This window comes from Sarcophilus harrisii, chromosome 3 (genome assembly GCF_902635505.1).
Source record: "Sarcophilus harrisii chromosome 3, mSarHar1.11, whole genome shotgun sequence".
Lineage (NCBI taxonomy): Eukaryota > Metazoa > Chordata > Mammalia > Dasyuromorphia > Dasyuridae > Sarcophilus > Sarcophilus harrisii.
The window spans coordinates 9,510,583-9,524,656 of NC_045428.1; the positions used below are offsets into that span (position 1 = coordinate 9,510,583).

The 14,074-nt window shown below is 40.9% G+C and overlaps 1 protein-coding gene across 9 annotated transcripts in view; it reads right to left on the reverse strand.

Moving 5' to 3' along the window:
- FARP2 (FERM, ARH/RhoGEF and pleckstrin domain protein 2) overlaps positions 1-14,074 on the reverse strand; it is a 99,208-nt gene that overhangs the window by 24,505 nt on the left and 60,629 nt on the right. For all 9 annotated transcript variants that reach the window (XM_031957460.1, XM_031957464.1, XM_031957463.1 and 6 more), the window contains 2 exons: positions 13,046-13,301; positions 1,313-1,491 (listed from right to left, as the gene is read on the reverse strand). In XM_031957460.1, the coding sequence (XP_031813320.1) occupies positions 1,313-1,491; positions 13,046-13,301 (435 nt within the window). The remainder of the gene's footprint in view (positions 1-1,312; positions 1,492-13,045; positions 13,302-14,074) is intronic.

The following is a 14,074-nucleotide window of genomic DNA, read 5'->3' on the forward strand; positions in this document are numbered from 1 at the left end:
GACCCAGTCCCTACAGCATCCCTCCCTCCCTCCCAGGATCCAAATGCATGATGGTCATTTTTGGGCTCACGGCCCAGCCAACTCCTGCACTGCCTTTTCTTGGTCTCGGACTCCCTTCAGGGGGCTTTACCTTTTAATTCCCAGAAAGACGAATGAAACCCTAGTCCTCTTGGTAGGGGATCAGGAGGAACACAAGGTTAACATGGAAACCCTCCCATCCCAATTCAAAGGCCAGACTCTCAGCTGTCGGGAATGGACAGAGCAGGTCCCATATGCACAGGGTCAGAGAGCAGGTTTTTCATGAAATTTGGGGGGAGGGCAGCTGCACCCCGATGCTGTTGAGCTTTGGGACAACAGCAGGGGGAGCACTGTGGAACCTTTTAAAGGGTCCTTGGGGAAATCCATGTTTAACTTCTTTCAGAGTTGACTGCAGGGGGGAATTTTCATCTGGATTTTGGAAGAGGGGCAGACAAGCAGCAAAAACACCGGCTGATCTCACACTAATTCGCATCCTTGGCTGGCAGGCTGGCAAACCCAGTCCTGCTTCCTCGGTGCGTAAGCCTGGACTGTGCACTTTGCTTTCATGCTGCCACCTCCCTCATTTCCTGCCTCTGTCACACATCCATGCTCTGACTCCGCATACGTCCCTGATGATCTCTTGCTCCTAATCTGACAGTAAAACGTTGGGCCCCAGTCCAGGGATGAGGCCCAAGCCCTGGGCCTGGAGTCAGGGAGTTCAAATCAATCCTCACTCATTAGAGCTTGTGATCCTGATACCAAGTCCCTTTGTCTTTCTCTGCTTCAATTTCCTCATCTGTAAAGTGCTTACTACAGTGGCTGGCACACAGCAGTTGCTACATAAATGCTTTTCTTCTTTCTTCTGTTCACTCAATGAATCTGGACTTGGTTTCAGCACAACTCATTTTACAGATGCTCCAAAAGCACCACAAGCAAGTAAAAGCTACACCACCTGGGATGTTCCAGTGCCTCCTTCCTGACTCCCCAGAAGCAAAGTTAAGGCCTTAGGGATCTCAGGGGCTAGGTCAGGCCCCCTTCCTGCTTCCCCCCATGGCACCGCTGGCGAGCAGGGGTCCCAACCCCTCCCTGAACCCCCTCCTTCCTGGCTCGAGGAAGGACGGAGGCCGCCAGGATTGTCTAAACCAGCCCAGGCTGAATTCCAGATGGATTTCATACAAAGCACATCCCTGCCGATGCGAAGCTGGACAGCTGTGAAGAAGCACCAAGTAACCCAGGGTTTAGACGAGGGGCAACAATCCTCGCTTGGGAAGAGCGACATACAGTTTCATCCTACCTGCTGTTTTGTCTCCTCCTCATCTTCAACTCTGACACAACCAGCATCACCTAGGACAGGGCTTAGGAGAGGGGATGAGCCCTGTCCAGTTGGGCTCAGAGACACCTGAAATGTTGGGTTCAAACTCAGTGAACTCTTCAACGAGGAGGGAGAAAGCGGAGAGCTGTCCTCCAAGAGGCCTGCAATTGGAACAGGAGGGGAGGGTGAACTGAGAAAGGTGTTATGGTGATGGCTTATTTTTAAAGGAGGGGAAATAGCAGAAGGGAAGTGTGTGAATGGTTAAATCAACTATGATGCAATCTTGTTATGAAATATATGAAAGAATCACATTACTACGAGGAATGGGAGGCAGCAAACAGTCAACACCAAGACCACAAGACAAAATATGGACACCAAGTAATTGGCAGAAGGGCCTATGACTTAGGTCCAGCAAGCAAGAAGTCATTACGGACAAACTGCAGAGATGAATTGTCAGGATAATGAGCTGTAAATGGATGTTTATCTAGTTTGTTTAAATCAAGGGCAAGCTAAGTTGTAGGGTTTTTTTAAATTAATTGAAAAGATTTGAAAAGAAAAGATTTATTAAGATTCTAGGAAAGATCTGTGGTTGCTTTTCTTATTAAAAATTTTCTGAAAAATTTGTTCACAACCTTCAATATAAATTACAAAAGGCCAGAACAATGCAGCAAAAAACCATTTGACTGGCATGAAGATAAAGATTATTTGAATTCTTTCAAGATGTCCACAGAAGATATTATTACATCTTGGTTCCTAGAAAGGAACTTTCTCTTTGTTAAAGAACTTAAGAAATGACAAGAGTCAAAAAGAACAACCAACCCCCTAAAGCAAAAAAGCCTAAGAAATGAGGAATGTGACATGGCTCATACATTAAATTAAATTTAATTAGTCTTTCTTTGTATTGCCTGCATTTGATACTGACACAGTATGAGTGCTTAAAAACATGTTTGAGGATAAAGCAACACAATAAAAGGTCAAGAGATGTCAGAATATTCAAATGAGCACCTAATGTCCAGTCAAATGGACTTGCTCCATTCATTAAAGTTTATTTCAATCCATTTTTTCTAGGAACTGGAATGTTCCACTTTTTCTTGTTGACAGCTTACATTGTTAATATAATTTCTCCCACTGGCTTCTATTTATTGAAAAACCAAGCTGATGACATCAACATAAAGGCTAAGTGTATAAAGTCAACTAATGGCATAAATATTCCAACTGACATTTTAGGGTGAAAGAAGAGGTCTTATGCAGTTCTCTAAAAATATATGAATTCTACATTTGTTAATTTTAAAAGGAACGTTATATTTCTATTCTTTTCTTACAGGAATCAAGATTAAAGCAATTAGTCAAATGCATAACCTTTTGCTCAAAATTTTAGGGAAAAGGTAACATCATTAAAAAAAAAATCTTGAATTTCTAACTTTTCTATTACTTCCCAGTAATAAGCATCCCTCTTAACTCATTAGTTCTAGCCTGGAAGGCACTTCCTTTTGTGTATTAAAAGCCTACCCAGGTTTAATTCTATGGCAACTAAGAACATCTTTTGGAACTATGTCTGTTTTTAGAATCTACATATACACTGAATGTATGTAACCAGGTAAATATACAAAACATGTGGCCAATGCAGTCCAGGTTAGCAAGATGAATGGGGTGAATGAGTCTATTTATTGAGATTTTTGTTTTGCTCATCAATTTTGAGCTGAATAACAAGTATTTATAATTCTGCAGCAGCAGCAAGGGAAGGAAGCCTTTATTTTCACATTGACAAATTCATCTAAGGACATCTGAGGAAGATTGTAACCACATTAGAAAAGGTTCAGTTTGTCAAAGTAATTGAAGGTTAGCTATGAAATGCTCGGCAAAAAGCCCACTTTCAAGTATGATCATTTTGAATTTTACTCTATTAAAAATTATTCATGAAAAATCACTTTATTGGAACTGGATTCATGAGTTACATATTTAAATTAAAATCAAATAGCAACTTAAACATGGCCCCTCCCTCACCCTTCTCCCCCACCAAAAAGAAGAGTTACTTTTCTACCATAGGTATCAGGATCATATATACCATTATCATAGCTCTGCCCTCCTCTACAAAGTTTTGATCGCTCCTCGATAAAAGCCAAGGTGCTCAGGAGTCAATGAGAATGCATTCCCAGAAGGGTAACTAAGGCCAAGGTCTGCCTGCCTTTTGTACACGGCACACTCAACTGCTGACTGATTCATCATCTTTGGGAAGCACAATGAGCAATGACTGTTTTCTTCTCGACAAATCTAAGCTCTCAGTTAAGGCCTCTTTTCATCTGAATCCCAGTGATCTTGTACCAAGATCTGTTCTTTCTTTTATAAGGCAAAATTAAAAAAAGTAAAACCTTCTATTTCACACTAGCAATAGAAAGTAAAACAAAAACCCAGGAAGCTAAAATATTGTCCTTACAACCTTATTTAAAATGAAAAGAAAAAAAACATTATCTTTTAGAATCAGTTCAAAGGTGTACATGTGAATCCATTTTGTCTACTGGCTAGAGTCTATACATTTCTCTCCTTAGTGGATGAAGAAAAAAGAGGCAGTGGGAAGTGGGGCTGGAGGGGGAGAGAGGATAGCAGCTGGAACTTGGGTTTCATTTCAGGGTTAGAGAATTCCCTCCAATGCAGAAATGTGGCCTCTCTGAAACTTTAAAGAGTTTCAGGGAGTTGTCTAGGTAAGATGATTTCTCCAGGGTCACACAGTACAGGAAGATTTTTATTTTATGAGAGAGATTCTCCAAAGATAGTAGTTGTTTAAAGTTTTCATTAATCCATGCTACACTAACTTTAACATTTAAACAGAGCTAGCATGGATATTATCTTTTGCTAAGAAAAATTTTTAAATGACAGCAAAAATTTAAAGTTAAAATAAAATTGAAATGAGGAACATCTAACAGGGCAATTATTTCAAAGATTTTTCAAAATCTACTCACATAAAATTAAGAGGCTACCAAAAATTGTCTTTACTTTTCATCAAAACAAGTCGCTGGAGACCCTCTATTAAGGCAAGACAGAAAGACCTTGGTTTAATGAGTTATTATTAGTTATTACAAATATTACTTAAAATTTGAGCTCAGACTTCCTCCCTCAAAAGAAGTGAGGTTATACTTATCAAGTACTTGTCAAAAAAAAAAAAAGGGGGGGGTATTTATTTACACTCAGCTTTGTAGGAAGTCATTCATGAACTAGGGACAATGAAGGTTACTTGAGAGACTCGGAGCTCTAGTTAAGTGCACTTATTTCTTCAAATGTAGACAACAAGAAATTCCTTTATTGCCAAAATGAAATCTTTCTGTAAAAAAGCGAGGGAAGCAGCAGAGGATCTAGGTCCAACTGAAGCTTACACGGCCAGTGGACTATTCACTATCATAGCTGGAGAAGACGTGTTATCATAACAATAATTGAGAAACTGCATTTCCATGGTGCATAAAGTTACAGAAGGCAAAGCCTCATAATCTTGGGAAAACACTGAGAATCTGAGCTTTAAGGTTTGAATCCTCAAGGGCTCCAGCTTAGTTTTTTCTCCAGAGGCCTGATTTACATTCATCTAATTAGATAATGCCAGATAATAATTATAATTAAAAGGTAATGAAATTCATCGTTATTATTTCATCCATTTAAATTCTCCTTTCCTTAACAATTCTCTTTCATAAGAATTTCAACAACTCAACAATAAATCAGCTGCTGCTTCTATCTAAGGTCAGCAAGAACACGAGACATAAATAAGCCACGTTTAAAATGTTGGTTGCTTGACATTTCACATTTGAGTTTTAAGACAGTGAAAATGATTGCAAACAACAGACCATCGAGCATTAGAAAAGAAAAATAAGCCTGTGACATGAGAAGCGATGGATCCATATCAGTAATACTTCTGGCTCTGGACCACCAGGAGGTTGTATTATAGGAAGATCTGTCACTTGTAAATAGCATCTGGCTCTAGTGATCGAATCCCTCACTTAGGAAGGTCTACGATTCCAAACAATCAAATGAAGTCCATTTCATTTTTAAAGCTATTTGTATCTGGGTTCAAAGGAAAACGAGGCTATGAAGGTTGGCCACATTGTGCTTGGATCACGAAGTATTCTCTCCAATTTGACACCATTTTCCCCAGAAGCAGCAGAAAGTGCATTAGAATGCACTTGTGTGGAAGACAAGAAAAGGCCCTAAAGGAAAATGCCCAAATCAAATAAACACAGGCCTGCTTCAATTTCATTAGAAATAAAGGAAAATGAACCATTTTGTCCCTCATAAAGTGTGATTTTCTTAGAGAAATGTTTCATCTCTTCCAAGAATACGAGGGCTATTCAGGGCTTTAGGGACTGACTTAGCATTTCTCCACCAGTCCCATTAGTCATGATGTCAGAAAGAACTTTAGCTATCCCAACCCTGAAAACTTGCCTCAAGGAGTCTTGAGAAAAGGCCCTCCTCCTCACAGTGGGGGACTGGGGCAAAAAAGATGCTGACCCAGAACAACTGGGATGCCTGGGAACCCACTGAACAAGGAGGGAGTTTCCAAACAAGCCCATCTCTGCTGCCCATCAGCCAACTAGTGAGGATGAGGGACCTGTTCTATGCCCACCTCCAGGCCAGGCATAATGGGGACACACAAACCTGAGAACAGCATCCCTGAATTACAGGGTCTGATAGCCTCGCTGTGGAGCCAAAATGCATCTAAGCTTACACCGTACTGCTCACTTGTACGTTAAGAGTGCTGTAGCTTTTAAAAGGGTAACCAAGGAAGCTTTCTCCAAATCTAAGTCCTTTAGGTCTACATTACTGATAGGAGGAGGGTCCGTGAGGCAACCTGGTACTGATGCTACTTATGTGGCTAAGAGAGCCTTCCTGTGGCCCTGCCAACACCCCCCATCCAGGGGTGGGGCAAGCAGTTGGGCGTCCTGCAGGGCCCAGGGTCCAGTGGGGGCATCTGGCTTCAAAGACCAAGCTGCTAGTGCTGTTACCATAGAATCAAACTGATCACCCATTGAAAAAAAGCTGTGTTATACATCAAAATAGTGTCAGCTTTGAACGCACACAGGGGTCATGAGTTTTTTAAGAGGAGTGTTGACATAAAAGGACAGTTACATAACAAAAGGTCCTTTATACAACAAAATTGCCTCAATTCTACTGCACAATATAAAACCAAACCATAAAACCCAAGCAGAAGTTCTAATCCAAAATGGAAGTAAAATAGAAAACTCTTATTGGACTCTAGATTGGTTTGCTAAAGCAATTAAAGCACTGGATTTGACAGGATGGAATCTAGATGAACTGGAAGAAAGCAAGAAGCGCTGGTCCACTTTTCTTCTATAATCACTAAGATAAACAGCATTTCTTGGGGTCTACAACTACACCCCGATGGCTCTGGGATCTCGGGGCCTGGGAGAGCGATGCCCACGATGATGCAGACAGCAGTAGCTCCTCCGCGGCGACTCTCATCCGTGGCCTCCCATAGACTCATCAGAGGGCCAGTCCTGAAAAAAACAGTAAAATCTACAAGGTCTTTAGCTCCAAGGAACAGCTGCCAGGTCCACAATATACTAGGACTACACATGGCTAAGGGAGACTACTGCAAACAATAACACATTCTAAGGCCAGTTGACAAGGAGGTCTGAACAAAGCAGGAGGCATTTCCCTGGTTTTGGTTTTGGGGGTTTTATTTCTTTGTTTTTTTATCTTGACTTCTCTTCTATAAACATAGCAATCAACTTACTCAAAGATGGGAAATATTTTTTTACTGTCATTTTCCTTATTGTCCTCTATTCAACAGTCTATGAAGCGAGAAACATTAAGTCAAATACGTCCAGAAGCTCTAAAAAAGTATTCTCTTGTTTAAATCTATAGTGTAAATAAATAGAGGGGGGGAAAAAAGCTAAAAAGTCCACTTTGTCATTCATAATAAATGTTTCCTTATTTTATTGCATAAACAATGAAAAAGTTTGGAATTAGTACATTTCTGTAGATTTATAATCAGCAATTTCAACAGAAAACAAAAATATAAAAAGACCCCCAAAACGAGCCAACCAAAATGTCTCTTGAAAGAATGATCAAGTTTAAATGTATTAAGAAATTCCAGCTCCCCTTATCTTCTTTTAATCATAAAATGATTTCATGCATAATGATAATAACTGACACATATATAGCTCTTTAAAATTTGCAAAGTGCTCTAAAACTAAGCAATAATTCAGAGTAAGGCCCAGGACTAGGATGTGAAGAGATGCTGGCCGCAGTTTCCTACTTCACAGATCCTAAGGCCACTGGGCTCTTCCTTCACAGACAAATCAACTGACAAATTACATTTTAAAGTAAGAACAGTGAATAGTGAGATTATAGTGAAGGCAGCCTTCACAGAACTTACAGTGAAACAAGTATTCTCAAAAATGCAAATGATCAATTCTTAAATACCAATAAAAAAAACGCCCTTTTCATCCATGAAGCTCACCATTTATGGAACAGCTTTTCTAGGATTCCACAAAGAGGGAGGGAACAAATGTACCTGAAGACATATATTAGTGGTGTATATTTCACTCCGTATGCAGTATACACTGTATACTCACACTCACAGCATTTATGATGGATTGAAATTATCCCTAAATTCAAAGAAATACTCCAAGATTTTTCATTAAAATTGTGTGATATACCCGTCTATTTCAACACTCAAAAGAAAGACATTTAATGACTTCTGAGACAAAATGACAATAATGGGAATGACTTACCAACAGGTTTTTACCCAAACAATAAATTCATATAAGGTTTTTTTTGCATGTGATATCTCACTCCATGTTATTTATCAGCACTACATTTTAAAAGCATATTTGGAGGGGGAAAGGTGGGGGACACTCAAGTTTAAAATTAAGCACAGCTCAACAAAAGGATCATCAACTACCTTTTCATAGTCATAAAACTTCAAAGAACTATACAAAATGGTACACAAATTAACTGACTATTCTAAAAAACACAGTATATACTGCAACAGATAATACAAAAGTGCAGTCAATTTTTTAAAAACCAACAATTAACTGCTCCACTGTAAAGACTTAAAAATGTTCAATTACTGGCATACCTAAAATATCTGAATTTCTGATAACTAAATATAAAAATTGGCTTGGTCTCTAATAAAAAATAAATACTCTCTAAGGCATACTATGTTAGTGGTTGTTTTAATGTGCATTAGCTGCAGTGCCTTGGGGAGGCCGGGTACACGAATACAAACACAGCAGACGTTAGAAACGATCTAGCTATATTTTAACTCCTGAAAAGCAGAAATCTCCTACATCTCGGTATTTTATGCCTCATTTAGCTCAGCACCAAGGACACCGCTCTCCCTCCAGAACAGGAAGAGGCATCCTAAAAGTCACAGCAACCTCTCAGCAGAGTGCACATTTGCCACCTAACAAAACAGGCTTAGTGACCAAAATGCATTACCGAGCTAGTCTACAGGAGGAGCTAGGGAGCGAAGAGCAGCTCCTTGAAGGCTGCAAACATATGGGTTGAGGTTCATGACACAGGGGAATCAAACCACGTTATTTTCCAAGGGACCCTAAAAGCAGAGCTACAAAAAGGGGTTTGGAGGAGCACAATGAGAGATCTTGGGAATTTATTTGGCCTTCATTCAGTTTTAAGCAAAAACTCTCAGCTAAAATTTTGCAACAAAGCTACTTTTAAAACTAATTTGAAAAAGTCAAAAGCAGTTGTAAAAGGCACCATTGATATCAGAGAATACGGAACCTCAATTTGTAAGGCAATGCTATCTATGATTTCGTTTTCATTTAATATTCCAAGCCGTTAGGTTTTGGCCAAAGCTGAACATAGAAATATTCAAAAAATTGTGCATTTTTAGAAACAAACTCCAAATAGCCATTTACACACTGAAAAATAACTCTGGACATATTTAATAGCACTCAAAGCCCTCTAAAGACAGAATCGATCTATTTTGCTGATCACCTAGAGAAAGGAAGGACCATGCTGGTGCTAGATGCCAAGCCTCCCTTTTCCCTATGCTGCTGAAACCCTGAAGGACAGAACAGAGCAGTCCAAGTGTGGTCCTCTCCTTCACTCTGAGAATAACCAGCGGGCTCCTGGGACTGTCAGTGAGAGCAGTTTAGTGTTGAGAGAACAGCCCCAGACTAACTCCGCAGGATCCCAAACCACACAGCCATTCTTGTAGGAGGAGGGAGGTGAAGGCTGTTTAATTATATCATGTTCTAAGAAGTTTTAAGGCAAGTCACAGCATCAAGTGATACATTAAGGGAGGCAAGTTACAAGAAAGCTCTCAGGACAGAGAGAAGAGTCTGTATGTGAACAGCATATAGACCGAGCTAACGATGATGCTATTATAGCTCCGTGATCTGTTTCCAAAAAAAGCTGGTTCTGAGTTACACAATAATAATAATAATGAAAAATGAAGCGGTCTAAGTAGCTATTCTTCCTTAGCCATCCCTCCCCCAGCTCTTGGCTAAGAGGAGGTTCCACATTCATCTCTGGGCGATCCTATCGCAAAGCCACATTCAACAGTCCAACAAGAGGGAGCCACACACGCTGAGGGACAAAGGCATTCACAGACACTGAGAAGCCTCAACTCTGAAGCAGCCGGGCCCAGGCCAGGGACACCGAGAAACAAAATGGAGGCCCAATAGCCTCCTACTTCACATATCGACCACTCCAACACCCAAGGCACCAAGTCTCTGATCTCAGTGAGGCTATTGAAGGAAAACTCTCAATAATCAGTGACTGGTACTTTTTACTGTTTTAATTTTTCCTAGATTCTCTAAATGTCTATTCATAATCCCTCTGTCAAGAAGCATTTCTGAGAGTGACATTAAGCAAGGTCAAGCTTTTTGGATTCAAATGGACTGGAAGCAAATGACAAATAGCAAAGAATGAAAGTAGCACCATTCCTACTCAAAAACATCGTGACTGTAAAATTCCCACAGTGAAGGCTGGAAAATGTGTGGCTCACCCTGAGCAATTCTTGAGTAGAATAGTCTATGTAGGAAGAGATTTCTATGAAAAATAACTGAGTTGGAATGAGAAGACAGTTGCCTCAGAGACTGTCACAGCACCTGGCATTTTGGAATGGAGACCAAAATAGTGTTTTATATTAGTTAAGATTAGCACTCACAGAATTCTTTGCCAACTTCTAGGGTCATGGGTCTATGAATTTGTAAAACATATCCTGAAAACTGTATTCCAACTTTACTTTATGCACTTAAAAACACTATTCTGCAAAGTAAGTCCTACGAGTTTCTCCAGAGCCCAAGATACACAAAAAAGCCAAGACTGCTGCTCTCAGAGAGAATAATTTCTACCCCAAAATGCCATTGGACAAAGTACCATTAAATTTGCTTCTGAATATATATAAAGCAAGTCACCACAATTATAATTTTGAGCTTCAACAGTGGGCTTTCTGTCAAGGATGTTGGTCAATATTGGTAAATAGTGACAAACTTAAAATTTGAATTCCCAAGCAAAATTTGATGAAGACACTTGTCCCTGGTGTACCACCTCCATCCCCAAAGCACCATGGGAGGTGGCTGCCTCCTCGAAGAGGGGAAAGCTTTCTTGGGCACTAACTCTCTGCCTGTTTCTCTCAGCCTGTGTGTGCACATACATTCCTATGTCTTTGATATGCTTCCTTAATTCTCCTATGATTCTCAACAAGAAGACTATGTCAATTCTGATAGAATCTCCCAGAAAATGTCTATCCACAGCTGCCATGACATTACAGAGCCATCCTGAAAGAAAGTCTTATTCCTTCTGGAACCACTCTGGAAGAAATACTCAGGAGTCTTAGGCCAGTTTTCTTCCCAACACTTACCAAGCTATTTGTAGTATCTTGAGTTGAGCAGCACCCAGTGAGTATGTGCACAGTACCTACATGCTTCTGGCGAAAGCCATTTGAGGCATTTGGCTACAGAATGCCTGAAGCCATTGCCTGCGCCCTTATGCTGCATTAATGCCAAATGGGGCAGACATTTCCAAAACGATTTGAATGCATTTTCAAGGTTTCCCCTACATTGCACTGCTCCAGCAGCTCAAATTTCTCAACAAAATTCACCTTTGGGTGCTCTGTGGGAAAGTCCCCAAATGCTTCCGTGCATTGCCTTGGGACACAGACTCTTCCCTTCCTAAACTACCACCCAGACTATGAATCTGGAGGGATGGGAGGAAGGGGGGAATTCAAGAGTTAGTGCATTAGTCTGACAATAAAAAAGGTCCTTCATTATTAAATTCCTTGAAAAGGCTCCCCAACTGGTTTATGCCAGTGATCGCATTACAAAGTAACCAGGAATTGGGGATACCCAGGGCTAAACCCAACTGTGGTACCATTTTTATTCCCATCAAATGTGACAGAAAAAGTAAAACTACGCTGGGCTAGAATGCACTAGACTCCACATGAAGTATAGAAAAACTCCTCAGATTGTCTAAACGTAGTGTTCTCCACATCCTACTCCCTATGTGGATAGTTAGTGCATAGTTTTCATTGGGATTGCATATGGAAGTTCTAAACCTTCAATATTCCCCCCAAAAAGATAAGATAAAAATAATATCCCAGGAGGCTGGCAAGAAGGAAGTAACTAATTGACCAGCCACCCACACAAATGATTTTCTACATGCAAATCATCACATGTTCCTAGAGCCCTTTGAATGTCTCCTAAAGAATTGTGAAGAGCCCTTGTGAACAGGGGGGAATAAATTTTAAAAGTGCTATCTATCAATGATCAATATGAATCTTTTCTGTCAGCTCTTCCTGGGTCAGATTCTTTAAGTTATTCTGGAAATCCAAAGCAAGCCTCTCACTATGTGTCTGTGCAAAGGGGTTGCTGAAGAAGAGGTTGACATCTAGCGGGGCTTCTGCGTCAGAATCCCAGGAGTCTGTGTCTGTGCTGCTGGAGTCCTCGGTTGTGGTGGGAGGGCAGCTCAGCTGCTCTAACTGGTCAATGATGTCAGAGAACTGAAAGGCTGAGCTGCCCTCAGAGCGGACCGAGCACGCTGGGAAATTGACCATGGAACTGGCCTCGGACTGATTGGCCGAGCCGGGGGTGAGCAGGGAGCTGCCGTTCAGGGGCACGTTCAGAGAGCTGCTCTCTGACTGGTGGTTAATTAGGGAACTCGTTTCTGAGGGGCTCAAAAGGCTCTGCATTCTGCTGGCTCGGGCTTTTACCTCAAATAACTCGGACGTGCCTGATGGCCGCTCATTGCCATTGAAATCACTCCCTTCCTCAAATTCAAAATCCTCCTCCAAATTCATGTCTACGGCTTCCATAGAATACCTGTCTGGGCTGGCCTGGCCTGAGCCCAGATGCTGAGGGAGACCCATGCTAGGGGAAGATGGAGAGTGGGGACACTGCTTGGAGAGGCCTTCCTGCAAAGCTAAACAACCATAGGCATAGGAAAATGCCTCAGAGCCCCCAGCAAAAAAGGAGATCTCGGCTGGGTCATCATCAATAAATTCTTCTGACACCTGTAATTGGGAGTTTGTCAATGTGAAAACAGGAGCAGCCCTGCCGCCATGCTTGTTACACTGATATTCGACACTGGAAATGAAGCCACCTGTGGTCAAGTCATCCTCACCATTGTCATTTTGACAAGTCATCCCTCTCCCCCTCTCCAGAGCCAGAGTGAAGTCACCCCTAGCCTGCGCACCCAGACAAGTGGAGCTGTAATTTCTCGCAACATTACAAGACCCAACACCTTGAAATGAGTGGAGTATTGGAGATCCCTGTAGTTGGACCGTTTGCTTGTCAGCTTCCTCAGCTGATGTGACACTGCTCCTTTCTGCTACGGGGCTCTTCACAGAGGGTGCCTTGGAGACCATGAAAGAACTGTTGCTGTCCATGCAAACGGGCAGGTCAGCGGGGGTCACAGAAGAGGTAGGGGCTGAATACAAGGAGGCATTTGTAGAACACGGTGAACCAGAAAGTCTCAAGCCCTCGGTAAATGAGATGCTCTGGGAATCAAAATTGTAAAAAGCAAAAAGCAAATGACATTTTAAGAAAACAAATCGTTTCTCAAACATCTCAAAACACTTTCACTGATTTAACAATCGCACTGAAAACTGCAACTTTCTATTACAACTTTATTCAATATTTGAAACCCTAAATAACATGATTTACTGACCTAAGATAAGTTCATAGATAGTTTTTGATCACATCCTTTCATTTTATCTGACAAATCAGGTTAATGAAAGGAATAAAAACTTGCAGTGATCTGATCCCAGGAAATGTTTATTCAATCTTGGAGACAATTGTCTAGATTTGGGGGTTGTTTCTGTCAGGAACAAAAATATCGTGCATTTCAAATGAACAAGATCCTGACTAACAGGCAGAAAGCAACACGTGTGCTTTCTGGTAAGTCATCAGATCTGCTTGTCAATTTTAAAGGAAAGTACCCATAGCATAGACCAAATCAAACATAAATTGGAGGGTTAATCCTTTAGAGGAAAAACTTCTGGTTTAAAGTCTGGTTGCGTTTGGTTTTTTTCTTTCCACACTATGATTTATGACAAACTGTACCTAAATCACAAGCATCCATATAGTGTATTTTAAATACCTTTCGACAAATTAATTTCAAAAGCAATCACTTAAAATGAGGTAATGCAGTGTAAAATTTTCATGATCATAACAAAAGTGGAGGTAACAAGAAAACCCATGTGCGCAACCCCCCCCCCAAAAAAAGGGCAGAAATACTTTTGAAAAAAGTGAAAATTCCAATCCAAAAATG